We start from the raw sequence: 25,965 nt of genomic DNA, 5'->3' as shown, positions 1-25,965 counted from the left end.
TGCTTGCCCATGGTGGGGACCTGGTCTCTGGTAAGACTGGCACTTTTAAGATGCTGATCAAGCCTGTACTGGCCAGAAGCTCCCACCCACACCTAAACCAATTCCACTGAACCTTCGACACCTTCTCGGGTCTTTCTTGGTGCTGATGTCCCTGTTCTAGTCTGATCCCCTGACTTAGGCCACATCACTATGGCCCTTGAAACTAAACCATGTCATGTTCTAGGTTTTGCAGACCATCTACAGTCTGACATTGGGGTGCATGAAGCTTTATCTCACAAAAGCTACCCAACAATGGGTCAGTAGTCAAGGTGTTGCATGGACATTCTACACTCCCTACCATCCTCAGCATCTGAGTTCCAAGGGCTGGAACGGCCTCCTCCAGATCATCCCGACCTCCCTTACCTCCTCCTGGCCCACAGACCTTAGTAAGACATCCTGGTTGCTAAATGTGGCCGTTCCCTGAAAGTGTTCATCTCCTCCTGCTCAGCCATCTCTTGGGCAACAATCAGGATGAAAGGAAGGCTTTCTAGACTTGTTTTGAAAATTAAAGATTCTGTCCTGACCATTCCTTGGTTTGACACTTCTCTCCCTCCCCCTGCCCCCCACTGCATGGCTACCCCGGGGCCAGCCTGGTGGTAGCCAAAAGGGAGCCTAGGGAATTCCAATCCTCTGGGTACAGCCCAGCCAAAAGGGAGCTTAGCGAATTCCGACTTAATTCTGCTTCAGCCACCAGGATTCTCTTCACGGACTGACATAACGCTAGATCATGAAGACAATGCTCTCCAGCTCCCCCACAGTGTGCTGTGGCGGGCTGAACAGTGGCCCCCAAAGACAGCCAGGTCCCAATCCTTGGAATCTGTGAATGTCACTTTACAGGGAAAAGAGATTTTGCAGATCTCATTAAAATGTGGATCTTCAGATGGGGAGATTATTGTGGATTTATAATTAAGATCTTCAGATTGGGAGATTGTCAGGGACTTATGATTAGGTTAAGGATCTTCAGATGGGGAGATTATCCTGGGTTATCCCAGTGGGCACTACGTGGAATGCAGGGTGTCTTTACAGGAAGGAAGCAGGGAGGCGGTTTTATTGTCTAAGGTGATGTGACAAAGGGAACAGAGGGACAAAGAAAGAGATTCGAAGACGCTGCTAAAAGACTGGACTTGAAAATGAGGAAAGTGATAAAGCAGCACACATCTCCGGGTACCTGCTGCCTGTGGGCGCTGGGGTGGGCTCTGCGGGGTCGAGACACAGGTGTCCACCTGCTTTCTGAGGGCTTACACTTTGGGTGTGGCACAGACACACAGTACAAGAGCCGGCGGGACAAACTGTAGGGGCAGCAAGGGGGGTAAATGCAGCCCTCAGCGTGCTCGAGTGTAGGAGTGGGGGGAGGTCTGGAGAGGGCGAGGTTTGCCAGAAGCCAGTTTTGAAAGGCTGCTGGAGACGGAGGGCAGAGAGGTCGGGCGGGCTTAGAGTGCTGGGGATGTCCCTAGTCCTGTGGGGAATACGGTATTTGGAGGGCAAGGAGGACACCGGGTGAAACCACTTCAAAATAACCATCCGCTGAAAAACTACTTGGGTTCCTGTGTGTCAGGTGTGGCGTTGGTCACAGAGGCCCTCACGTGGGAGCGAGCGGGGCATGCGAAGGGAACTGCCGCGAGGGCCCGTGCAGCTGCAGCAGGAGGACCGAGGGGCAGAGCAGAGGACAGGCCGGCTGGCAGGCGGGGCTCGACACTGCAGGGCCTTGCACGCGGCTCGGATTTCATCCTGAGGGCAAACACATGATTTTTCATTCCTCCCGCAGCAGCCTTAGGAACTAGGCCGTTTTATCCCAATTTTAATGGCGAGGACCATAAGGTTGGGAGGGGTCAGGGTTAAGTAATTTGTTCCAGGGATTCCGCAGCGGCAGGTGACAACCAGGACCGGGTCTTCCGGAGTCGGGCGGCCTCGGGGCAGCACGCCCCGCCCGCCGAGGCCCCGCGCCCACTGAGCATGCGCCGCCGACCTACGGAAGCCGGCAGGGAGGGGGGCGGGGCCGAGGCTGGCGGGCGCGGGGAAAATGGCGGCGGCGGCGAACGGGACTGGAGGGAGCAGCGGGATGGAGGTGGATGCAGCAGGTAACGGGCCTCGCGGGGGCCTCCTCTGGTGACGCCCCTCGGGGAGCGACAAGGCCCCCCTGGACTCCCGGGAGGAGTCAGCAGGCAGGACGGCAGTACCTCCCCCTGGACTAATTTGCGGGAGGGATGTATGGCTCCGGCTCCGCCGTCTCCCGCTCTCAGCCTCGGGGCAGAATGTGCTGCGCCGAAGCTCACTCGCCCTCCTTTTCCTCCACCCTCAGTAGTTCCCAGCGTGATGGCCTCCGGCGTGACGGGGAGCGTCTCCGTCGCTCTTCATCCCCTCGTCATTCTCAACATTTCAGACCATTGGATTCGCATGCGCTCCCAGGAGGGGCGGCCTATGCAGGGTGCGTGTTCGGCGTAATTCTCCCACCTCCTCTCGGTCACCTCCCCCAAATATGGGGTCTTTGCCCGTTCCGTTCCTGAGACCGGTTCCTCCTCCCCCAGGCCACCGTGTCTCCAGCGTTTGGTTCACATTGACCTCGACCCTTGGGCTGCAGTGATGAGGGACAAGATTCCTAACCCTCATGTCTCACGTGTCGTTCTCTCCCCGCAGTGATCGGGGCTCTGATCGGGAAACAGGAGGGCCGAAATATCGAGGTGATGAACTCCTTTGAGCTGCTCTCCCACACTGTGGAGGAGAAGATTATCATTGACAAGGAGTATTACTACACCAAGGAGGAGCAGTGTGAGAGGGGAAGAGGCTTGGAGGGGGAGGGAGGAGTGGGAGTAAGAAACAAAGGCAGAGTGGGGGAGATGCAGTGTGTTGGGAAGAAATAGAATGGGACAAGAAGGGGCGGGGGAGTGAGAGTAGTGGGAAGGATCTCAGAAAGAGAATGCATTTAGGCATTCCCTCCAGATGACAGTAAAGGACAAGAGAAGATAGAAGGGATTGATTATTGTGAGTTGAGCCAGGAGTTGAGTGGGGAGGGGAGAAGTCGATGAAAAATATACCAGGCGCTTCCGGTTACGGGAGGGTGGTTTAAAGAAATAACCCTGTGCTCTGGTTCTTTCTCCCCAGTCAAACAGGTTTTCAAGGAGCTGGAGTTTCTGGGCTGGTATACCACCGGTGGGCCGCCTGACCCCTCCGACATCCACGTCCACAAGCAGGTACACGTGCTCACACGTGCGTGCTGGGGGAGAGTGACGGGAGGGAGAAAGATGGGCCCTGACACTCGTGGCCACCATCCCCTCTTCCAGGTGTGCGAGATCATCGAGAGCCCACTCTTTCTTAAGTTGAACCCTATGACCAAGCACACAGATGTGAGTAATGCTGACCCCGTGCCTGTTTTGTAGCCTCCTCCCCCCCACTGTCCTTCCTTTCCCATCTCCGTCGGGCTGAATCTTCACCGGAGGGGAATTCTCCCACTCAGCGGCTGTGTGACTTTGGGTTAGTCATTAAACCTCTAAACTGCTTTTTGCCTCACGTGTGAGATGGGGATTATCCTTACTTCAGTGGGTCTTTGGGAAGATTGGATGGAAAAGTCTACGGTGGAAGAGCCAAGCCCAGCATTTGGCCTGTAGTAGCTCAGGGGCGCTTGATGTCACGCCGTCTCCGCTGTTTCTTTACAGCTTCCCGTCAGCGTTTTTGAGTCCGTCATCGATATAGTCAACGGAGAGGTAATGGCCTGCCCTTCAACCCTCCGATCCTGCTCCCGGCCTTTCCTGCTTCTGACGCTGCCTTTGTGCCCTATAGGCCACCATGCTATTTGCTGAACTGACCTACACTCTGGCCACAGAGGAAGCTGAACGCATTGGTGTTGACCACGTAGCCCGAATGACGGCCACTGGCAGCGGCGAGAACTCCACGGGTAAGGAAGGCTGGAGGGGCTTCCTCGGCCGTGGGGCTGGAAAGTCTGGCCACGTTCATTTTACATGTTGGCCTGTTCCTGTCTCCCTGCAGTGGCCGAGCACCTGATCGCGCAACACAGCGCCATTAAGATGCTGCACAGCCGGGTCAAGCTCATCTTGGAGTACGTCAAGGCCTCCGAAGCGGGTAGGACAGTGTCTCCCTGGCACTCCTCTCTCTCCTGGGAGATCACTTCCTCTCCCTCCTGGAGAGATGACAGCGTCTACATTAACGCAGTCCTTTTTTTTTTTTTTTTTTTAAAGATTTTATTTTTATGACAGAGATCACAAGTAGGCAGAGAGAGAGAGAGAGAGAGAGAGAGAGAGAGGGAAGCAGGCTCCCCGCTGAGCAGAGAGCCCGATGCGGGACTCGATCCCAGGACCCTGAGATCACGACCCGAGCCGAAGGCAGCGGCCTAACCCACTGAGCCACCCAGGCGCCCTAACGCAGTCCTTTTGTGCCTTTAGGAGAGGTCCCCTTCAACCATGAGATCCTGCGGGAGGCCTATGCTCTGTGTCATTGCCTACCAGTGCTCAGCACAGACAAGTTCAAGACAGACTTTTATGATGTGAGTATAAAACCCAGGCTGGGGAGGTGGGGCTTTTGTACATCATGTCTGTATGCAGGACATTGGACAGTCCGCTGTCCCCCGGACAACTGGTCTTTTCCTTCCAGCAATGCAATGACGTGGGGCTCATGGCCTACCTCGGCACCATCACCAAAACCTGCAACACCATGAACCAGTTTGTGAACAAGTTCAACGTCCTCTACGATCGACAAGGCATCGGCAGGCGGATGCGGGGGCTCTTCTTCTGAGAGGGTATTTGAAGGGACGACACACAGGTCGGACAATGGTCCCACAGGGGAGGGGTGTCACACTCCCGTTAGAAAAACCTCCTGTCGATAATAAAAGGGGAGCAGCCCCTCAGCACCCCTTCCAGTGGCTCTGTCCTCTCTGTTGGGCACCACGCAGCCTTCTCAACTTGATCTTAAGGAAGGGCCTTGGTTCCAGCCTCGCTCAGGCAGGACAGCCTGCAGTGGTGGGGAGGTGACCCCAGGTCTGGTCAGGTGAAGGAGTCTACATTGAGCCAAAGTCTGCCCGCTTCCGCCTAAGCGAGCTGTTTCCTAAGGTCTCCCTAGGACAGCAGTGCAGAGACCAACCCTATACACTTGACTAGTGGCTGATTCTCCAAGCTAAGTGAATTTGTCTTTTTTGGACAACCCGAAAGCTTTATGGGCCCCGTCTACTGCCAAGAGGAAGTTTTCTCTACGTGCTCATGTTCAGAGTGCGCATGACAGCGCTACATCGGACTTCGGCACCTCACCCCTAGCAGGCAGGGGGGGCTCCAGTCACCATACTAGAGAGCCAGGTGTGAATGTGGGGACTGGTACATGTGATCACCTGTCCGTGGTGTCCCACCTCCCTGTGCCACCCTTCAGCTCCCTGTCCTCACCCCGGAACAAAGCTTTAGAGGGAGAGTTGGCAACAGAAGGCCTGAGCGCTGAGGCATTTCAGGAAGTAGACAAGGAGAGGAGTTGCCTGGAAGCCTTGCAGTTCATACTGGCAGTCTCTCCAGAGCCCGGAGGCACAGCAGGACTGGGAAAGGGACTGGAGACCGATCTTTCATGTCCTCTCCGCACAGCGGGACTTACAGGCTGGGGACGCAGCAAGCAGTAACAGTCCCTGGCAGGTAGAGCGGGTGCATTACTCGGTCCGTTTATGGAGTGAACCGGGTAAGAAGCATGAAGGGAACAAGGTAAGAATCTAGAAAATTCTTAAAACCCTGTCTGAATAGAATAAAGCAACCTACAAACACTTTATTAGCAAAAAGAATAAAACAAATGCAGCTTAGGAGAAACCAGGGAGTCCTCTTTTCCCCTCAAAGGCACCACGGGCTCTCTTGGGGGGGGTGGGGTCACCACACGGAGCACAGAGTCTCACCAGCAGGATGGACTCAGACAAAAGTGATCCGTGTCCGGGCGGTATTAACCTGCCACACGTTCAACTCCTCGTACTCATCGAGCGCCGACTGGAACTGGGCAGGGGTGAAGCCCCGGGAGACGCAGCGCTGCTCCGCCTCTGCAAAGCGCACGCTCCGGCCATCGGAGACCAGCTCCCGGACGGTGGCGAATATCACATCCGCGGGCCTCTGGGTCCTGCAGGGAACAGCAGGGCGGTGCGAGGTCAGAGAACCGTTGGCCGTGTTCGCGCCGAGGCCACCGCCACGCACAGCCGGGGCAGGTGAGGCGCGGGGCCCGGCGTGGCTCACCTCTGCGTCTGCCCCTTGTCGCCCAGCAGGGAGTCCTTGGACATCTCCATGAGCCTGATGGCTTCGTTCACATCTTCCTTCTCCACCGTGTCCACCATCCGCAGCCGCGCCTGCGGGGAAGGGAGGGAGAGATGGGCACGGGAGGAGGGGAGGGAACCACCTCAGGGGACCCCCCCACCCCGCTCCAGCTTCAAGAAGGGCAGCCCCGAAGACGAGAGGGGAGCCCCCGCCCAGCAGCCGCAGTGCGGGGCCGGCACTGTCAGACCGAGACGAGTGCAATGCGCGGGCAGCGTCCAGCAATTGCCCAAGTCTCCGCCTTGCAACGCTGGCCAGTCCCGGGCTTCCGCTGTCCTGTGAGGGAGACCAGACCCTCCGGAGCACCCCTGGGCTCCCCACCACGACAGACAGAGCAGGGGGAGCTCGGCCGGGAAGGCGGCTGGCAGAGAGGTCGCGTCCCCGGGGCTCGGGAAGTGCTAGCTCAGCAGTAGGTCAGGTAATCACACTACCTGCACGAACAGCACTTTGGAGCCCCCGGGACTAAGGTCCAAGGTGTGCGGACAGAACTGCAGGTTTCTAGCAAGGACGGAGGACACGGGGGCGTGCGGGCGACCCCCTCCCCCCGCCGTGAGGCTGGAGCAGCGGGGCCAGGCCTCTCCCTCCAGGGACGCCGTGCGTGCCCTGCCGGAGCAGCAAGTACCCACAGTGCGGTAGCCCGCAGGACCGCTATCTGCACTGTCAGCACTTTAGCACCGGCAGGGCCTGAGCGGGAGGGAGGCCGCCGCAGGTATAGCAGGGCCGGGGTGCTGGGGGGGGCGGCGGCTGCCCAGGGAACGTTGGAACGGCCCCCCGCCAGCGGAGCGGGCCCGGGCGCTCACCAGAGCCGTGGACAGCCGCAGGATGGCCAGCAGGGTCCGGGCGGAAGTGTAGGTGGCGTCCTTGCTGGCCCAGGCCTCCCGCCTCATCTCCACGTATGCGGCCGTGATGTAGTCGGCCAGAGACTCCGGCACCGTGGGCTGCTTCTCCCGGCACATGGCGATGTAACGTCTGCGGAAGAGGTTTGTGGGAAAGCAAGAATTCTACACTGAAAGCAACACCTGCTCCCCCAAGTAGGAAAAATAAATTCGCTTGAGCATCACTGGAGTTCTCCCAGTGGCACCTTCCAAATGATTTCGAAGTTTTCAGAAAAAGGATTTTACAGGAAAAATCCACCAGTCATAAAAGATGGTCAAGTCCCCTCCCCTGAACCTAGGACGGGGGCCCGACTGTACTTTGTTTACTGCAACAGAACAAGAGAACAGGGACAAGACAAGGAGAACTGGGGGCTCCTGGGGCCCCTCGGAGCAAACCCATCAACTACACGGAGCCGTGTCCAGCCACTCCTGAAATCCGGACCTGCCTCTACCCTGAGACGGGCAGCTGGCGAGAAAGGTTCTGATGCTACGTCTTGTGCAGCCACCAGCGGGGTGGGGGTGGGCACAGCCTGCTCTCAGCCCCAGAGGGGAGCGGGGCGGTAGTGAGAAACACCGCATTCCAGGAGACGCACACACGGCCCAAGCTGCCGCCATGTGGGGTGACGGGTCCGGCGTGCCGGCCTTGCCCCAGCTGTCCTACCTCATCAGCTTCATGTCCAAGGGTTCAAACTGGGCTGGGGGCTGGCGGCTGTGCTGGTGCACGTAGGTGATGTGCTGGGCCAACCTGGGCAGAGCGGAGGCAAGCAGACACGTTCTCTTTGCGGCCACATACCCTGTGCCCCGTCCCTCTACCCGCGGCTCAGCCCACCAGCTCTTCACAGTGTGGAATCCTCACTGGGGTTTTAGTCCCGACTCCCTATCTCCCTGAAGAAGCGAGGACCAGCTCCCATGTAAGAGGGAAAGGCTCCAGAGCTCCCATAAGCAGGGACACCTTCTCCCTCCCTATGGAACACTAGGGCGGTGTGTCCTGGAGCGCTGAGCTCCACTTACCGTAAGTCATTGTCCCGGTCAGGCCGGTCCTGGATCAGCCAGAGGAGGTCAAATCGGGAGAGCAGCGCAGCAGGAAGCTGTATGTTCTGCTCCAGGCTGCGACGAGGGTTGTAGCGCCCATAGGCAGGGTTGGCGGCAGCCAGGATGGAACAGCGGGCGTTGAGCGTGGTGAGAATGCCGGCCTTGGCAATGGAGATGGTCTGCTGCTCCATGACCTCGTGGATGGCCGTGCGGTCGGCCTCAGCCATCTTGTCAAACTCGTCGATGCAGCACACGCCCTGGTCGGCCAGCACGAGGGCCCCGCCCTCCAAGGTCAGCTCTCCGGTCACCGAGTCTCTGAGCACAGCTGCTGTGAGCCCCACTCCCGAGGAGCCCCGGCCCGTGGTGTACTGGCCTAAACGGCAGCATCAGGAACAGGGAAAAAGCAGACACGTTGAAGAAGAGGAAAAGAATAAGGGAAGAAGCGAGAACAGGATGGAGGGGAGGCCCGAAGCGAAACCGCTCTACCGGCCCCCCAGGTCCAGGCCTTCCCAAGGCCCCTGAAAATGGGAGTGTTGGCTCTGGAACCACGTCCCCTCCCCCACCCGCAAGGAAAAGAGCAGCACGCAGCCCTGCTGTCTGGTACATTCACCCCTCCCAGGGTTGTTCCTCACTGCGGGGCGCCAGGCGATCAATGTAAGACAGGAGCTGAGACTTGGCCACACCGGGGTCCCCCATCAGGCAGATGTTGATGTTGCCTGGAAGAAGGGTTGAACTCCAGCTGACCCCTTCTCTCCAGCGCGCTGCCCGACAACACATACTCCCGAGATGCCCCCCGACAGCCAGCGCTCCTTCTCCTGCCCCCGTGCCCACGAAGCCCGCGTGCTCTCTTATTCTGTGACACAGAGGTCCCAGATTTGACTTGTCACGGGAAGCTGACCCTTGACATTCTGGCTCCCTCCCACCTGCCCTGTCCCCCCCCTTCCCCTCCGCCCGGCCTCACCCCTGATCTTCATGCCCCGAGGAGACTGGTCGACCCCCCCCACCAGCAGAAGCAGCAGAGCCTTTTTCACGTCTTCGTGCCCATAGATCTCTGGGGCGATGGAGGCCGCCAGCTTCTCATAGAAATCCTCCTCTGTGGGACAGTTTAGAGTACTTGCTGGGGGGATGCGGGGGATCCAGAAAGAAAACCCCGTTCCCAGGCTCCCCCAGGCCCCTCACCTGCAATGTGTCTCAGCTCCTCCGCGCTTAGCTCGCCAGCCACAGCCTCGTCGTCGTCGCTCTTGTTCATCTTCACGACCCGATGGGCCTCCAGGTAGGTTTCAGAGAGGAGACCCTTGGGCAGGAAAACGCCAGGACAAGGATGAAGGTCGTTTCACTGGCCTTTGTGCTGCTCTGCCACTGCCGGTTCTCTCTGGGGGGGGGGAGGTGGCGAGAGTGGAGGCAAAGAAAAGCACATCTTTCCTCCTTTCAAGCCCCTTTCCTACCTGTACGACCTGTCGGAACCCAGCGCGCAGGATCGGCAAGAAGATGCCGGTGACACCGACGTGGTCCCCGGGCTGGGCAAGCCTCGTGTTCTCGCCTTCTACCAGCACGGTGATGCTCCGAGGAATGTTTCCCACAGGCACCTGGTCACTCTATAGGGGAGAAAGCCCGCGGGCAAGGAGGAAGGTACATGAAGCCGACGAGGCCCTCATCTTCTGGGCCTACACATCCCACCGCGCTTCTCAGCCTGAGGAGCCAAGAGAAGGGACCCCGAGATCATCTTCGCCAAATCTCCCTCCTGCTCTAGGTCACCCCTCTGCCTCAGCCTCTCTGTTTTTTCTTCCCTCCGCTCTGCGAGTGGCTGCGGAACCTGAGTGGACACCTCAACTCCCCTTTCCTGGGCCCTGTACCCCAAACTCACATGTTCCTGCATCTTCATCTCCTGGAATTTGATGAATTTGGAGCCGCGCGTCTGCAGATACAGCCGCCCTCCTGAGCGGTTGGTCTGGCACTCTTGGCTCGGGCACATGATCAGAGGCATGAAAGTAGGGGACTGGATCTGGGATGTAAGAAAGGGAAAGCAGAAGGAAACGAAGTCAGTCACCTAAGCGAACACTTCCTCCTCACAGCACACACCACAAACGGTGAAGGATGTCTTGACCTGTCCTGAGCAAAATGATGATAGGAACAAAGAACACAAAACAGATGAAACGACCACTACAGACCAGAAAAAGACCGACAAGTGAACACAGTCACGTTTTACAAGAACATAATAAACGACAAATAAATACCAGCACACAAACTAATTCTGGGCAAAATCACCAATTAAATGTGTTTCTATTCCTTGCTCTATACATACCGGCTGGTAAGTCTCCGCTCCGCACTGGTCACAAGTGTAAGTGGCCACCACCATTCTGGGTTTGACTTCAGAGACACGAGTGACAATTCCACGCACAGTGACCAATTTCCCCACAGAGTCAGCCCGCACTTCCCGGATCACACGAGGCTTGTTACTGCTCGGGCCTTGAAAGTACAGCTCGCTAAGTGTAGAAAATGGTCACATTAACGTCCTGGAGAGCAAATTCCCACAGCCTCCCCCACAGCGACCACTCACAATCTGCGCATGAGCTCAGGGGGGTACTGGTTTTGCGGGCTTCGGGCTGCCCCAGGGTCACGGCTACGCTGTTCCATCATCAGCCGGTGCTCGATGTAAACATCCAAAACATCTTTGTTTACTACCTAAAGAAAGACGAGAAAAACGAGCTGGATGAGGTAAGTAAAGACCATGAAGGGCATGAGGCAGAACTGACTGCTCTCTTTCTGCAGCAAGAAAATCACCAGTATCTGAGAAGCGTCCCAAAAGCAACCTGTTCCTCGCCCTGCGGTTTTCTGCAACCACTCACCTCCCTCTCCTTATACTGAGGAAGGAGCTCCTGCACAGCGTCGGCGAAGAGCCTTACATAGCGCCTGGTGTTCTCACAGATTGAGTCCACCAACTCCGGGTCGTCCTCAGCTACATCGTCTAGGTCTACGTACATTGCCACTTGCTCCCGATGAGCCAGTCGAACCTGCGGCAAGAAGAGACAGCAACAGAGCCACGCTTTACCGGGCCTGGCAATGTCCACCCACCATAGCGGGGAAAGACCAAGCAATACTCCCTTCTCAGCCCCCCCAAAGACATCCTAACTCTATAGGGGAGAAAGCCCGCGGGCAAGGAGGAAGGTACAAGAAGCCGATGTAAACATCCAAACACTATGATCTTTAAACATGCACAACTACACCCACTTACTAAGTATTAAATAGAACACTCCAGCGATCACTTACAACATATACTTAAGGAAATTAACCGGAACACCTCTTACAACTCCTTAAGCAAACACCCATTCCCTCCACTTAGTCTTAAACTTACCAACTGGTTCCCATATTTGAACTGTTTCTTGCCAAATTCATCATCCTGGTAAAACTCCTGTAGGAATTTCTTAACCTTTTCTGGAAGAAAAATGTAAGATCACCAGAATCAGTCTTTCAGATACTTTGCCAAAAAACCCCTTGACGCAAACCTAAAAAACTCGCTTCTCAATTACAAAATGTATGAAGTAATCAGTTTACATGAACATCGAAGAAAGCCTTTGTAATTCTCCCCAAGTAGGACAGAACTCCTCCTTACAAGTCCGTTCTTACCTACGGAAGAAGGGGCCCCGGGCAGTCAGAGCATTACCCAACAACCTACGCCCGCCCCCAGGGAATTCCAGGCTCTTAGTTAAAATTCTCAGTACCCTTTCCCAAAGGGCTCCCACACCCCGCCGCACACTCCGAGCTCAAGGTTCTCAGCTTTTCTTCCACGCCTAAGAGTCCCCCTTTTCTTTCGGGCTCCTCAACCTCTCCACTAGGCCCGTGCTCCACCCCACCCCCTCTCCCGCCACTGCTTCCGCTCTTAGTAAACAAAGAAGCACATGGGCCCAGATGCAGCCGCCTCACAGCCCGGGATTCCTCCGCCCAAGGCGGGAGCCCGTCCGGCGATTGGCCGGCTCGTCAAAGGCCACGCCGTGTCGCCGCACCACCTCCTCCCCTGGGCTCCCGCGAAGCCCCCCAGTTCCAGGCACGCCCCGGCCCCGAGCCGCTCTCTCCAGGGCCGCCGCGCGGAAGGACACTGTTTACACACGACACTCCCTCCAGCGACGTCGCGCAACTTCCGCCCGCCTTCACTTCCGCTTGGAGGTTGGCCTAAAGTGGCCAATCCCGACGCGCAGCGGCCCGGGCCCGCCCGCCCCCGGGACTCCGGCGCGTCTCCGAAGGACGCGGGCCCTCCGAATGCTTAAGGGCGCGGAGGAAAGCGAACCCGGGGTGCCCGTCCCTGGGGACGCAGGGCCCTTGGACAGGGTCTCCGGAGCTCTTGGTTTCTCCTGGGCGCGACCCTCTCCTATGGAGCCCCCAGCCCGGCTATCAGACCCCCCACACCCCGCGAACCCCCACTCCTTCCCCAAACAAGATGATCGACTCTTCTCCGACCTCGAAGGCCCGCGCGCCTCCCAGGCACCGTCTGCCTCGCCCCGCCGCCTCCCGACCCTGCCTCTGGCCTCGCGCGCCGACCCCAGACCCCCAGGACGCCGGTTCACATCAACAGGTGTTGGCCGGAAGGCTTCCTGCGCAGGACGCTCCTCCCAAGTTTGCACACCCTCACCTTTCTCGAGCACGTAGTCCTTAACTGCCATTGCCCGTGCGGCAGCAGTTGGCGAGTTCAAGGTTCTCACTTCTGGGACGGCAGAAAGCGTCCGCGCGGCGGGCTACTCAAGACCAACCGAAATTGGCGCGAAACGTCGCACCCCACGTGACCGGCGCCGCTGCGAGCAGGCCTATCAGAGAGGAGGCTCTTCGCCCCTCCCACTCGCCCGCAGGCCCCAGCCTCGGCCAATTACCGGGCGAGCGTGGACTGAGTGACGGGGCAGCATCGCGGGCACCTGGAGGAAAAGGCGGGACGGGGCGGGGCGGGCACCGGGTTTCCCGCGGTCCGAGCTGGCACCCGCCGAGGAGAGAGCACTCTTAAAGGGCCAGCCTCCTCGCGTCCTTTTGTTCCGGGGCCGCAAGGCGGGGCAGGCCCAACTTTCGCAGTTTCCTCGCCTACTCTCCGGAACCGCCATGATCTCCCAGTTCTTCATTCTGTCTTCCAAAGGGGACCCGCTCATCTACAAGGATTGTATCCTTGACCTGCGGGGCGGGAGGAGGGGCCTGGGTGGGAGTAGCGCCCCAGAGCCAGCCTGTGTCGCTGACTCCTTAGCTGTCCTTCCATCCGGTCAGTCCGCGGGGACAGTGGCGGTCGGGATGTGGCCGAGCTCTTCTACCGGAAGCTGACGGGACTGTCCGGAGATGAGTCCCCGGTTGTCATGGTAACCAGTGGCGGGGCGTGGGGTAGGCTCCCGGCGAGCTGGGATTGGGGGGCGCCTCCTTCCTCCCGGGGCTGTTTCCCTGAGAGCTTGTGCTTGGTGGGGGGGAGGGGTACATTCTGCCAAATAATCCGAACAACAGTTTCTGGAGCGCTAACGCTATACGGGCGCAGCTCCGCCACTCCGGAGTAGGTGCTGGGGACTCCCTCCGCTGACACATAAACAGCTGGGCCCCGGGCGGGGTTGGGGGTGTCCCTGGCTCACCCCAAGGCCCACCGCTAGAAAGTATCGCGGGCCCTTCGCACAGTTCTCTCCCTGACGCTCTCTTCCCCGCCTCTGCCTCAGCACCACGATGACCGTCATTTCATTCACATCAGACACAGCGGCCTCTATTTGGTGGCCACGACTTCAGAAAACATTTCTCCCTTCAGCCTCCTAGAGCTGCTCTCCCGGTGAGGAGGGCAGGGTCGGGCACCTGGGCGCGGGTATGCACGCGCAAGAGGATATGCACACTCCGTCCGTCCTGTTTTCTCAGGTTGGCCACTCTCCTGGGCGATTACTGTGGCTCCTTGAATGAGGGGACCATCTCCCGCAACGTGGCTCTTGTCTACGAACTCCTGGATGAAGTGCTGGTGAGGGCCAGGGGGTCTCCCCCATGGCACTCCATGCCCTGCTGCTGTGTGCTGTGATGGGGAGGCTGAGTGCATTCATTTTCACCCCTTTCCTCCGCTGATCACCCAACGACTGTCCTTCCTCCGCCCGCAGGACTATGGCTACGTACAGACCACGTCCATGGAGATGCTGCGAAACTTCATTCAGACAGAGGCTGTGGTCAGCAAGCCCTTCAGCCTTTTTGACCTCAGCAGTGTTGGCTTGGTTAGTCAAGGGGAGGAGGAGGAGGAGGAGGAGGAGGGTTGGTGGATGGCGTCAAACCTGAAGATTGTTGCTTTGGGTGCTTTCCAGTTCGGGGCAGAGACGCAGCAGAGCAAAGTGGCCCCCAGCAGTGCAGCCAGCCGCCCAGTCCTGGCCAGCCGCTCTGACCAGGTGAGGACAGGTGTGATGGGTTCAGACCCTCTAATCTTTTCCTGGGACGCCAGAGATGGAGATCCTTGCATTGCTAGGTGTGGATTACCTCTTCCCTTACCCCCGTGTCCCCACCCCAGGGTTCTAGCCTCCACTGCCCTGTTCTTTCTGCCTGTCCACTTGAGGACACAGGCCGTTCAGCCTCCAAGCGTCCAAATCTCTCTTCCTCAGAGCCAAAAGAACGAAGTGTTTTTGGATGTGGTCGAGAGGTTGTCCGTGCTCATAGCCTCTAATGTAAGTCTGGGCCCCCAACCCTGAAGCTGAGGACAGACGGCATTTGGAAAATGTATGGGGCATTGGGGGGTGCCGCCTCTGGGCATTGAGCTCTCTGCCATTCTTAGGGCTCACTGCTGAAGGTAGACGTGCAGGGAGAGATCCGGCTCAAGAGCTTTCTTCCCAGTGGCTCTGGTGAGAAGCGTGCAAGCTTGGCCCAGGGTGGGGTCTGGGACAGGCTCCTTGGTGCTGTGTATGGTGGTATCTGGCAGCCTTTTCTGACATCCTTTTCTCTGACAGAAATGCGCATTGGTCTGACAGAAGAATTTTGTGTGGGGAAGTCAGAACTGAGAGGTGAGAAGAAAGTAGGTCTCTCGCTCCTGCATCACCAGCCAGAAGCGGCGTGGGACAGAGACACGTTCTCGTCCAGCTCTTCCTGGCTGCTCTCCTCTCCCACACGTGGGTTCCAAGAGACTCTCTCTCCTTCCAGGTTACGGACCGGGGATCCGGGTGGATGAGGTCTCCTTTCACAGCTCAGTGCTTCTGGAAGAGTTTGAGTCTCATCGAATTCTGCGCCTACAGCCCCCTCAGGGCGAGGTGAGGATCAGGCTGGCCTAGCATGTTCCATCCACTATGGGGAAGGGAGGCAGTTCAGGGGCGAGGAGACCAAACTGATCTCTGTTCTTGTCTGGTCCCAGCTGACTGTGATGCGGTACCAACTCTCAGATGACCTCCCCTCCCCACTCCCCTTCCGGCTCTTTCCCTCTGTGCAGTGGGACCGAGGCTCAGGCAGGTGAGACCATTTCCCTGTTCTGGAACTTCTCTGAAGTCTAAGCTAATACAAAGATGTTCCCAAAACTCATTATGGAGGAGTGGTGGTAACAGGATATAAGTCAGAAAAAGACACCCTCCCCCCAACGTGGATTCAGCCCTTAGTGGAACCGTTGCTTGGGGCACGACCCACCAGCAGCCATGCATGGAGGTCCCGGGGTTGTGGGGGGCAGGGGGGGGAGAGGGAGGATGTGAGCTGCCAGTAACACCATCGTGCCCTTCCACCCAGGCTCCAGGTTTACCTGAAGTTACGATGCGACCTGCCCCCAAAAAGGTACAGGCGGGGGTTAGCCAAGCTCCTTCTGTGGGGAAGGACACAGGGCCCACATACCTACTGCTCCTGCCTTCACATGCATCCGCCAGCTTCAGAATCCTGTTCAGTTAGAGGCAGGAGGGCTCGGGAAGGGGACGGGGTAGCACTGGTGCTGATCCCTAGCTGTGATGTTAATGAAGAACGGGGCTGACTCTGTTCCTTTTTCCTTTGCAGCCAAGCTCTCAATGTCAGGCTGCACCTTCCCCTGCCACGAGGGGTGGTCAGGTTAGTGGGTGAGCCACGGGGGCTCGGGCAGTTGCACCCGCTTCCCTGGACGAGAGGGTGGCCCCGGGAAGGGTGGAACTGGCCTGCCCCGGGAAGGCAGGGACTGAGCCCAGCGTTTCTCCAAATTCCAGCCTGTCTCAGGAGCTGAGCGGCCCCGAGCAGAAGGCAGAGCTGGGGGAGGGCGCCCTTCACTGGCACCTGCCTCGGGTTCAGGGCGGCTCCCAGCTGTCAGGCCTTTTCCAGGTACAAGTTGCTGACTCTCTGATCCTCTCCTCCGCCTGCACATTCAGCCCCAACCTGTCCCTCCTCACACGGTGGGCCTCCCTGCTCTCCATCCTCTCCAGGCCTCAGCACTCCTTCCCAGTCTCTGTTCCTTACAGATGGATGTTCCAGGTCTCCCCGGGCCTCCCGGTCAAGGACCCTCCACCTCGGCCCCTCTGGGTCTGGGCCCTGCCAGCCTCTCGTTTGAACTTCCCCGGCACACGTGCTCCGGCCTCCAGGTTCGCTTCCTCAGGCTGGCGTTCAGACCCTGCGGCAACGCCAACCCCCACAAGTGGGTGCGACACCTGAGCCACAGCGATGCTTACGTTATCCGGATCTGAGGCTCCCCAGACCAGGACACAGGCAGCAAAGGTGGTCGTCTGTGGAGCTGGAGAGGACAACCCTGTCTTTCCCACCTTGGGCCCGTGGCTGTGGATCTGGCTGGAGAGTCCTGAGAGGCCCGGAGACGAGGCCAGGTCGGCAGGCTCCACCTTCCAGTGGTACCTGACACAGGAAGGGCCGAGGTGGATCAGAACTTACAAATCAGACTTTTATTCTGAGGAACTGGCTGTACAATTTAAAAAAAAAAAAGTAACACAGAGGAAGCAAACTATTACTTCCTTCGACCCCACACGCACGCCTGAGAGAGAGAGAGAGCTGAGGACAGAAGAAAGTTGGCAGATGTGCAACAGCATTAAGGCGCAGGCTGAGGGGAGCCAGACCCAGGGGGCTGGGAGCCATTAGCTTTCGGAGTCCCTGGAGCCGGAGGGGGGCTATCCCCAGCTTCCTGTTTCCCCCCACACAGGGCACTGCCCCCAAGCGGGGAGGGGGCTGAGGATGGGGGAGGAGCTGGAGAAGGGTGGGAGGCAGGGCCTCCTTTGCCCTCCCCTGTAGGGGGGAGAGAGACCACGATGTACTTCTGGACGCTGCCGGGCCCGGACGGAGCAGTGCTGGGGGGTGCGGTGGTGGCAGTGGAGACCAGCTTGACGATGGGCTGCACGCTGGGGACTGTGGTGGTGACCGGAGAGGTAGTGGTGGAGCCTGAGCCAGGGGCTGAAGTGCTGAGGGACAGGACCTGGGGGAGGGAAGGAAAGGCGCTGCCTGGGGGAGCCTGGAGGCTGCTGCCAGCCCAAGAGCGCTGCTCAGGACGAGCGGCCATGGCCTCGTGGGCCTCCTCAGAATGCCCCTTCCTGCTCTCGTCTTTGGGCCCAGAGGGAACTGGGCTCTACTCTGGGGCCCCCAAGGTACTTGGAGGTAACCCTGGTCATGCTCTCCCCCTCTCCCCGCTGGTTCCACATGGCTCCCAGTACCTGTTGGGTGGAGGAGGCGCTGGAGGAGGATGACATTACAATAAACTTGGTCGGAGGAGGGGACGGCTGAGGCGGGGCAGTAGCTCGCGCAGACACCAACGTCTGCACCGGCAGCGCGATGGAGCCTGGGACCTTCAGCAAGCCAGGGGTGCGAGGGCCGGGCTGAGGGGCCTGTGAGAGGGTCAGCGTGGGCCGGGGCTGCAGGAAGGAGAGGCGGGAAGAAAATGTCAACGTCTAAGAAAAGGAAAGGCCCCTGTTGCTGCTCCTCGGCGGGTCTCCCTGGGGTTGGGGAATCCTCCACGAAGGGGGCCCAGACTCCCCCCAACACTATTCTCTCAGAGGCCCTGTGTTTTCCAAAAGCGAGCTCAAGTCTGAGTGCCGCCCTCCACGTTTCTTCACCCACCCCCGGCCGCCACCGCCGCCATCACAGACCTGAGTGATGGTCAGAGTGGTCCTGTTGACCTGCTGAGCCTGCAGGGCGGCCTGGGCCCGGGCCTTGACAACATGGGAGCAGAGGAGGGGTCCGAGGGACCCAAATTCTGCTCGATAAGCATCCTGATTGTCAGGTGGCAGGCGCAGCTTTGCCAGCACAGGGGCACAGTGTTTCTGCAGAGAAAGCAAAAAGCCAGTAGGTGGAGGGCGGGCCCGTCGGGAAGTGGGACAGGGAAAGGGTGAGGAGGTGACGCCTGTATTTCAATATGCTGCTGACACAGGCCGGACTGCTGGGGTCACCCTGTGTGTGAGGGCCACTGGCTTTTCTTCAGAAGAGAACAAGCACCCACTGGTGTGACTGGGAGGCTTGCTGAATACACTGGTGATTTCTAAGGGGTGGTTGGTCCATAGGGTGAGGCCTTACACGGAACGGAGCACAGTGATGCAGAAGCCCTGGGCAATCCCGACTAGGGGACGTCCTGGGCTGAGAGTTACGATCTCTTATTTCTTACTTAACCTCTCAGCGCCTTGGTCTCCATCTGCACAACAGTACTGGGCTCTGAATATATGAGGCAAGGACGGGACGAGGGAATAAAAGCCAACCCCGGCTGAAGACAGTGTTGGGGGGGAGGGTAGAAGAGCGAAGAAGGCAGTCAGGGCAGGGATGGGGGCTCTGGTCACCAGGAGGAGGCTCTGCACATGGTCAGCTCCGATGCGGTCAATGTTGCTCAGCACAGGGCCGTCCAGGACGCTGCGGATCCGCTCCCCCTCCTGCTGCAGCCGTGGCAGAATCAGAGTCTTAATCACCTGTTGGAAAGGTGAAGCCAGGAACCTGGGGTCACCACGGGGTCTCCTGGGTGGGGCTCTTGCTCACTAGGACCCAGGATAGCTCCTTTCCCCCACGCTCCCCCCACTCCCGGGGCCTCACATCGTGTCCCAGCTCTGCCAGGCCAGCGATGGAGCCGTAACGCGTGGTCCATGGAGTCTTCTCGTCCACCCAGCTCTGTTGGGGAAGGAAAAGAAACCTGGGTCAAGGGGCCTGCAAGGAGGCGCCTGGGTGGCTCAGTGGGTTAAAGCCTTTGCCTTCAGCTCCTGTCATGATCCCAGGGTCCTGGGATTGAGCCCCGCACTGGGCTCTCTGCTCAGTGGGTAGCCTGCTTCCCTTCCTCTCTCTCTGCCTGCCTCTCTGCCTACTTGTGATCTCTGTGTCAAATAAATAAAATCTTAAAAAAAAGGGGGGGCCTGAGAGACTATTGAGGACCAAGTCTCATGAATACGCTTTTATTGTGGATCATTAAGGCATTACAGAGAAGGCCCAAGTTCGAGGCCCTGCCCCTCTGCCCTGTGTTTTCAGTGTCCTTTCCTCGCTCCACACTGACTGGCCTCTGGCTTGGCTGAAGACCTTTGTCCTGGTCACCAACCTGGGTTGGAGAGGCGAAACTGTTTACACTCCTCATTCTTTAAGATTTATTTACTAATTTGAGGGGGAGGTGGTGGGCAGAGGCAGACGGAGAGAGACTCTCAGGCAGACTCCCTGCTGAGCGCGGGCCACCAGAGCTCAATTCCACGACCGAGATCATGACCTGAGCTGAAATCAAGAGCCCAGCGCCCAGCCCGCTGAGCCGCCCGGGCGCCCCCACGCTCCTCTTTCTTGCTCACCTTGGTGAAGGTCTTGGTGATCCGGGACTGGATGTTGTTAGTGGTCGTGCTGAAATGCTTGCAGATCTGGGCCACAAGGCGGGCAGCAAAGTCCCGGAGGGCCCAGTGATTGTCCACATCTGGCCGTAGGCACAGCTGTCTGCTCACAATGCATGTCATCACAGCCGGAATCAACTCGTGCACCTAAGGAAGAAGGCGAGAGCTGGTGGATTCAGACAAACGGCTTCTCGTTGGCGGCGGCAAGGTGTCCCGACCCTGGTGGGGCAAGGGGGGGCGGGCAGGGCGGCTCACGTATTTCTCTAGGTACAGCGTTGGGTTGTCCATCAGCGCCTTCACCATGCGCATCAGGTAGATGAGCAGGGCCAGGTTGTTCTGCACCACGTTCACACGGACCTGTGGGGAGACATGACGGGACAGTGAGGCCCTCGGGTGAGCTCCCCCAGCGCCGCCTCACCACCCGGAACCTGCTCCTCCGTCCCGGCCGTCTGCCTGCGCTCACCCCCTCCGAGATGAAGGTGCTGAATCGCGGCAGCATCTGATAGAGCCCCGGGTCCGTTGCAATGCTCTGCAGAGCCTCCTGTGGGGGAAGGGAGTGAGTGCGGGGCGGCGGGCAGGGATCCCCGGGACTTTGGGGAGGAAGGGACCCGGGGGGCGGGGGCAGTGGGGCCTCACCGCTCTCTTGGCCTCACAGGAGCCCACGCAGGCCTCGGTGATCTCCTTGTAGTACAGCTGCTGCTCCACAGACAGCTCGTGGATACTGCGAGGCTTCAGCCGCAAAGGGGCACCCTCCAGCAGGGGTGGTGCCTTCTTCTCTTTCCCTGGGTGAATCGGGAAGACAGGTTTGAAAACAAAAGCTCCAGGAGAGGCCTTGGACAAGACAAACCTGTGCTCCCCACCCAGTGAGACCCGGGCCCGGCTCCTTTCAGGGCTCCCTCGCCACAGGTCTCGCCCCCTGCCCAGCCCTCAGCCTCCTCACAGCTCACCATCTGGCTCTGGCACAGGAGCCAGGGGAGGCCTGGCCTAGCAGTACTGACCTTTGCCGTCGGCTGGAGCAGCCCCTTGACCTTTGCCTTTCAAGGGCCCATCTTCTTCCTGGCCTGGCTTTGCTGACTTTAGGGGTTCCGTGGCCTCAGCCTTCTGCTGTTCTTTGGGAGCTGGTGGCAAAGCAGTCACAGCAGGGGTGACAAGAGTGGCAGGGGTTGGAAAGGAAGGAGAGGGGAGGTGAGATAGAGGGGGTGGTTTCTGGACAAGGTTACCTGGGGGCGGATTTTCTGGGATGGCCGGCTGGCAGCCTTCGATACTCAGCCAATGAGCTGCGAGGAAAGAAGGCGTCAAGTTGAACTGCGGGCTGGACACGGACACTAAGGAGCCCCCCTGTGCAGCTCCCACTTCCTGCAAGTCACCAGCCATCTCACGCAGCGGGCTTCTCCACTTGCGAGCCCTACCCCCTTTCCCTCCTCCCCACCACCTTGCTCTCCCCACCCCTGACCTTTGAGGCAGACGTCCAGGGGCACCCGGGGCAGAGGGGTATTGATGATGTCGCTCAGATCAACCTCCTTCTCCTCGTAGAAGTAAAGCTCCCGGCCCCCGCCAGAGGCGAAACGGAAAGGAATGAACTCCTGAGCGTGGAAGCCGTAGAGTGGCTATAGGAGGAGAGAGACACCGGGATAAGAAGGGAGCCCGAGGAGACATGGCTGAAGGCAAATGTAGCACCTGGGAGGACGGGTCTCACCGCCCTGCTGCTGCCCCCCGCCCCGTGCCTGCCTCAACCCTATGGTGTCCCGATCACCTCAACATTCTTTAGCTTCAGCGCGTAGTCAATGTCACTGGTGGTGAGTTTCTGCCGCTTCCCCATGTGCATGAACTTCAAGGCATCCTGGGGGGTGGGAGACAGACCGATAGCAGCCTGCCAGCTTGAAGAAGGGTCCTGGGCCGCGTGGCCCTGACACGATGCACGGCTGGGCGGACGGGTCAGGTTACCTGGGCAATCTCCTTGATGCGGTAGCTGACCTCATCGGTCAGCAGCTGGCAGGTCTCCTCCTGAATCTGGGCGATCCCCATGGACTCGGCCACCACCTTCATCGACTCCGAGGGCAGCACCGTGTTGCTGAGTTTCAGCTTCTTCTCCTCGGCCATTCTGGAGCCCCGCCTTCCCTCCCCCAAAGAGTGACACCCCAGGGTGGAGAGATGGAGACCCTGGCAGGTGGATGGGGCGGGCAGAATAGATTAAAAAAATAAATAAATAAGTCAGCACCAAGGGTAACAGAAGCAGGTAGCAATCCGCAGTGGCACACAGTGTACTGAGCTCCGATCCTGTGCCCGGTGCCGGGTGAGTGTGGCACGGTGAACAGACGTGGCCTCGGTGGAAATTCTGGCCCTCGATTCCCTAGCTGGGTTATTTGGGCAAATTACTGACATTCTCCCAGCTCTGGATTTCTTCCCCGTATTTGGGATGCGGAACAGGCCTGGTTTCCGGAGGCGGTTTTGTGTACACCTGCGCCTCTCCTGCCCCTTCTTGCACCATTATTCGTGCTTGACACACACGCAGTAACAGATACGACGCTCCCGCTCTGAGCCCATACACCCATACAACTGAGCGTGACAAGAACACACACAGCCATCCCGACCAGGTCTTACTTTTTTTTTTTTTTTTTTAATCTTTTTTTTTTAATTTATTTGCCAGATCACAAGTAGGCAGAGAGGCAGGCAGAGAGAGAGAGAGAGAGGAGGAGGAGGCAGGCTCCCTGCTGAGCAGAGAGCCCGATGTGAGGCTCGATCCCAGGACCCTGGGATCATGACCTGAGCCGAAGGCAGAGGCTTTAACCACTGAGCCACCCAGGCGCCCCCGACCAGGTCTTACTTTAAACTCATGGCCGTGAACTTCAAACGAACCCCTCGCGCTGCCAGACAATCACTCTTCATCTGCGACACGTCTGTGCACTCAGTTTCCCTCTGTCCTATGTGACACCTCCTCTCCTCCTCCTTCAGGCCATCAGAAGAGACCTCCACAGATTCCCACGACATCTACCGACCTAACAGCACTGGCGCCCACCTCCTCTGCCTCCCCACCTGCTACTTTAAATATTTAAGTAGGCTCCACACCTAGCACAGAGCCCATTACAGGGCTTGAACTCACGACCCTGAGATCAAGACCTGGGCTGAAATCAAGAGCTGGATGCTTGGGGCGCCTGGGTGGCTCAGTCGCTAAGCATCTGCCTTCAGTTCAGGTCATGATCCCAGAGTCCTGGGATTAAGCCTCACGTCTGGGATCCCTGCTTAGTAGCGAGTCTGCTTCTCCCTCTTGAATTAATAAATAAATAAATAATCTTAAAGGGGGAAAAAAAAAAAGTTGGACGCTTAACCACCCAGGCGTCCCCGACCTGTTAAGAGAAGCTGTGTGGGCCCCTCACCAATTCCCAACACTGCTTCCTCCCGGCATCACCACCAAGTTTTCAACCTACCCAATCAGTCATTCCTGCCAGCCTACAAAATGTGGTTATTCCTCCCATCTTAAGAAAACAAAACGGTGGTCTATCCATGCAATGGAATAGTTTTCAGCCTTAAAAAGGAAGGAGATTCGGACCTGTGCCATACCATGGATGAACCCTGAGGACACGATGGTGAGTATAATCAGACAGCCACAAAAGGACAGATGATGTATGATTCCACTTACATGAGGTTCTTAGAGGAGTCAAATTCACAGACTCCGCAAGTGGAACTGGGTTGCCGCGGGTAGGGCAGGGAAGAATGGGGAGTCAGTGTTTGATGGCAAATGAGTTCCAGCTTTACAACATGAAGAATTCTGGAAGGATGGATGGTGTGACAGTTGTATAATGATGTGAACATACTTAATCCCACTACACTGTATACTTGAATTGGTTTAGAATGGTGAGCTTTTGTGTATTTCACAATTACAAATATAAAACAATATTTTTTTCATTCTACTTTCTCTCCAATATATACCCAGGTTTTCAGCTCCTCCTTGCAACCAAACTCCCTGAGTTATCTTAACTTTCTAATTCCTCTCCTCTCTTCTGCACCTACTCCAAGCAGGCTTTGGACACCACCAGGTCCCCGAAACCACTCATCACGGTCACTATGACTCCACATTGTTGAATCCAAGGTCCACTCTCCCTCCTCATCATACTGACCTGCGAACAGCACACACTATAGCTGACTACTCCCTCCTGAAAATTCCTTACTCCACTGCCTTCTGGCTTTCCTCTTACCCCACTGGCCACCCCCTCTTAGTTTCCTTGACCAGTTTTTCCTCTTCTCATCTGCCTAATGCTGGAGCGTCCTAGGATCGGTCTTTGGTTTTCTTCTGTAGCTACACGTGCTCCTTTCGTGATGTCAACTACCCTCAATTTTTAGTACTGATAATAGGCTGACAGCGGCCAAGTTTATATCCTCAGCCAAGAATGTTCTTTCCTAACATCGGATTTTTGTATCAAACTCTCGACTTAAAATCTCTTCTACAACTAAACTCCTACAACTTCTACAACTAAATCTCCCTCTCCATCTGCTTCGTTTTTCTTCATCTTCATGACAATGCCGTCTATCCAGGCACTCACTCTTTTCGTAAGCCCTCACATCAAATCGGCCAGGTGACCCAACCTGATTCTCCACTCCCACTGCATGGCCAAGTCGCCATCATCTCTTGCCTGGCTGACTTTAACAGTCTCCTGACAAGGTCTTCCTGCTTCCATCCTTGCTCCCCACATCTATTCCCAACACAGCGGCCAGAGCAATTCTGTCAAAATATAAGTCAGACTACGTCATTTCTCTGCTCAAAACCCTGTAAGGGTTCCCCATTTCCCACAGAGTAAAATCCAAAATTCTAATTACAGTCTATAAGACCCTTCATAATTTGCCCTCTCCCTACATCTCTGGTCTGCTTTCCTTCTTTCTTCCATCTTGTTCCAGCCCCAATGTCTTCCTACTATTCAAACCTCCCAGGTAAGCTCTTGCTTTATGACCTTTGCTCTTTTCCTTCTGCCTCGAATGCTCTTCCCCAGATGCCAGCTCGGCTACCTATTCCCATCACCCTATTCAGCACCACACTCCAATCCCACTCTGGTTTTCCCCTTCAAGGTATTTAACATCTACTAATAGATACTGTATCATTTCTAATCGTTTATCACCACCACACCTTCCCTTTCCACACCCCCCCAACTGTGTGGACAAAAATCTGGTATGCTCACCGATGTATTACAAGATCCCACACTGGTACCTGAGCATCTGTACTCAGTAAATCATTTGTTGAGTAAATCAGTGAATTATAAGCCTTAGAGATGTAGGTGTTCAATAAATACACGGTACCACGATTGTCAAGATGAACAAGAGACAGGTCCCAGCTTGGAACCTGCTTTGTGGCCAAAAGGAAAGTGGCTCGCTTTTAGTTGGCACTAGGAAGACTACTGTCAAAAGTGTTTAGGACTGACTGCGGGGTGTTGATGGGGGCGTGCTGGAGGGGTGAGCACGGGGGCGAAAGAGAATTTGGTCTCCTCCTCCACTGTTGCCTTATGTTCAGGGAACACATTTATTCCACGCATACTCTGTGCCTGGCGCCAGGTATATAAGACGCTGTTGTATCCCAGAGGTCACTGGCGAACTCTTACTAAGCCTTCAATATCCTCCGTACCCTCTGCCAGTAACAGCTCACAAAACACGCTACGACCTCAGGAGCCCCTCGGGTCAGTGGAGCCGGCAGGAAAGCTTCACAGAAGAGGCTTAACTTGAACTGGATGTGGGTAGTGGCTTCCCCAGCAAGGACGCGAGTCGAAGCTCCCCGACAACGGGGTACAGCGTGGAAGAAGGTGCTGAGAGCCCACCCTATCCCCCCAACATCCTCCAGTGCAAACACACACGCAGAGAGTCCGCACGCGCGCGGACACACAACCCACCGTCCTCCTCCAGGCTCCCACATAGACCCCCAAAGGGCCTAGTCCCGGGTGGCACTCAGACCCGCCCCCGCCAGCCGAACGCCCCACGCAGAAAAGGTCTCTCACCGCCGCCAAAGCGCCGCTCACCCGGCGCTCGGCGCCATGTTGGCCCCGCCCCCTCCCGGGAGCAGGTCCTGGCAGAGACGGAGAG

The 25,965-nt window shown here is 57.4% G+C and overlaps 4 protein-coding genes across 7 annotated transcripts; 2 read left to right on the top strand and 2 right to left on the bottom strand.

Annotated features, from left to right (window-relative positions):
* Positions 1–1,992: 1,992 nt before the first annotated feature.
* On the top strand, positions 1,993–4,902 carry LOC111146167 (COP9 signalosome subunit 6). Its single transcript, XM_022501600.1, is given in 11 exon segments — positions 1,993–2,025; positions 2,027–2,117; positions 2,339–2,464; positions 2,674–2,805; positions 3,139–3,227; positions 3,318–3,380; positions 3,690–3,737; positions 3,814–3,928; positions 4,021–4,113; positions 4,434–4,534; positions 4,642–4,902. Coding segments are annotated over 11 exon segments (1,032 nt in total). The 3' UTR covers positions 4,783–4,902.
* Positions 4,903–5,759: 857 nt separating this feature from the next.
* On the bottom strand, positions 5,760–12,962 carry LOC111146163 (minichromosome maintenance complex component 7). 4 transcript variants are annotated; one of them, XM_022501594.1, is made up of 15 exons: positions 12,843–12,962; positions 11,571–11,650; positions 11,065–11,229; positions 10,776–10,900; positions 10,521–10,701; positions 10,083–10,220; positions 9,664–9,813; positions 9,398–9,512; positions 9,180–9,311; positions 8,851–8,934; positions 8,198–8,591; positions 7,848–7,931; positions 7,112–7,280; positions 6,237–6,346; positions 5,760–6,123 (listed from the first exon to the last, which is right to left on the bottom strand). In XM_022501594.1, exons 1-15 carry the CDS (start codon positions 12,871–12,873, stop codon positions 5,922–5,924), a joined length of 2,160 nt encoding a protein of 719 aa, XP_022357302.1. In that variant the 5' UTR covers positions 12,874–12,962; the 3' UTR covers positions 5,760–5,921. The 4 variants fall into 4 exon arrangements, with proteins under 4 accessions (XP_022357302.1, XP_022357304.1, XP_022357305.1 ...); XM_022501596.1 differs by lacking the exon at positions 12,843–12,962 and adding an exon at positions 11,771–12,310; XM_022501597.1 differs by lacking the exon at positions 12,843–12,962 and adding an exon at positions 11,938–12,310.
* Positions 12,963–12,990: 28 nt separating this feature from the next.
* LOC111146166 (adaptor related protein complex 4 mu 1 subunit) lies at positions 12,991–17,045 on the top strand. The gene is made up of 15 exons (XM_022501599.1): positions 12,991–13,355; positions 13,457–13,545; positions 13,888–13,994; positions 14,078–14,174; positions 14,308–14,418; positions 14,506–14,586; positions 14,797–14,859; positions 14,967–15,033; positions 15,139–15,192; positions 15,329–15,435; positions 15,537–15,631; positions 15,899–15,943; positions 16,157–16,207; positions 16,339–16,450; positions 16,588–17,045. The coding sequence occupies exons 1-15, from the start codon at positions 13,298–13,300 to the stop codon at positions 16,807–16,809; spliced, it is 1,359 nt and encodes a 452-aa protein (XP_022357307.1). The 5' UTR covers positions 12,991–13,297; the 3' UTR covers positions 16,810–17,045.
* On the bottom strand, positions 17,001–25,956 carry LOC111146165 (TATA-box binding protein associated factor 6). The gene is made up of 15 exons (XM_022501598.1): positions 25,881–25,956; positions 21,850–22,065; positions 21,659–21,745; positions 21,359–21,512; positions 21,126–21,182; positions 20,904–21,023; positions 20,542–20,687; positions 20,369–20,446; positions 20,161–20,262; positions 19,870–20,052; positions 19,139–19,213; positions 18,892–19,017; positions 18,211–18,384; positions 17,779–17,976; positions 17,001–17,543 (listed from the first exon to the last, which is right to left on the bottom strand). Exons 2-15 carry the CDS (start codon positions 22,003–22,005, stop codon positions 17,163–17,165), a joined length of 2,037 nt encoding a protein of 678 aa, XP_022357306.1. The 5' UTR covers positions 22,006–22,065; positions 25,881–25,956; the 3' UTR covers positions 17,001–17,162.
* Between the last annotated feature and the right edge of the window lie 9 nt (positions 25,957–25,965).

This window comes from Enhydra lutris, unplaced genomic scaffold (genome assembly GCF_002288905.1).
Source record: "Enhydra lutris kenyoni isolate GAN:26980312 unplaced genomic scaffold, ASM228890v2 scaffoldscaffold13, whole genome shotgun sequence".
Taxonomy (NCBI): Eukaryota; Metazoa; Chordata; class Mammalia; order Carnivora; family Mustelidae; genus Enhydra; species Enhydra lutris.
Note: the sequence above shows the minus strand (reverse complement) of the source record. Positions and strands in the feature narration are given on the sequence as shown.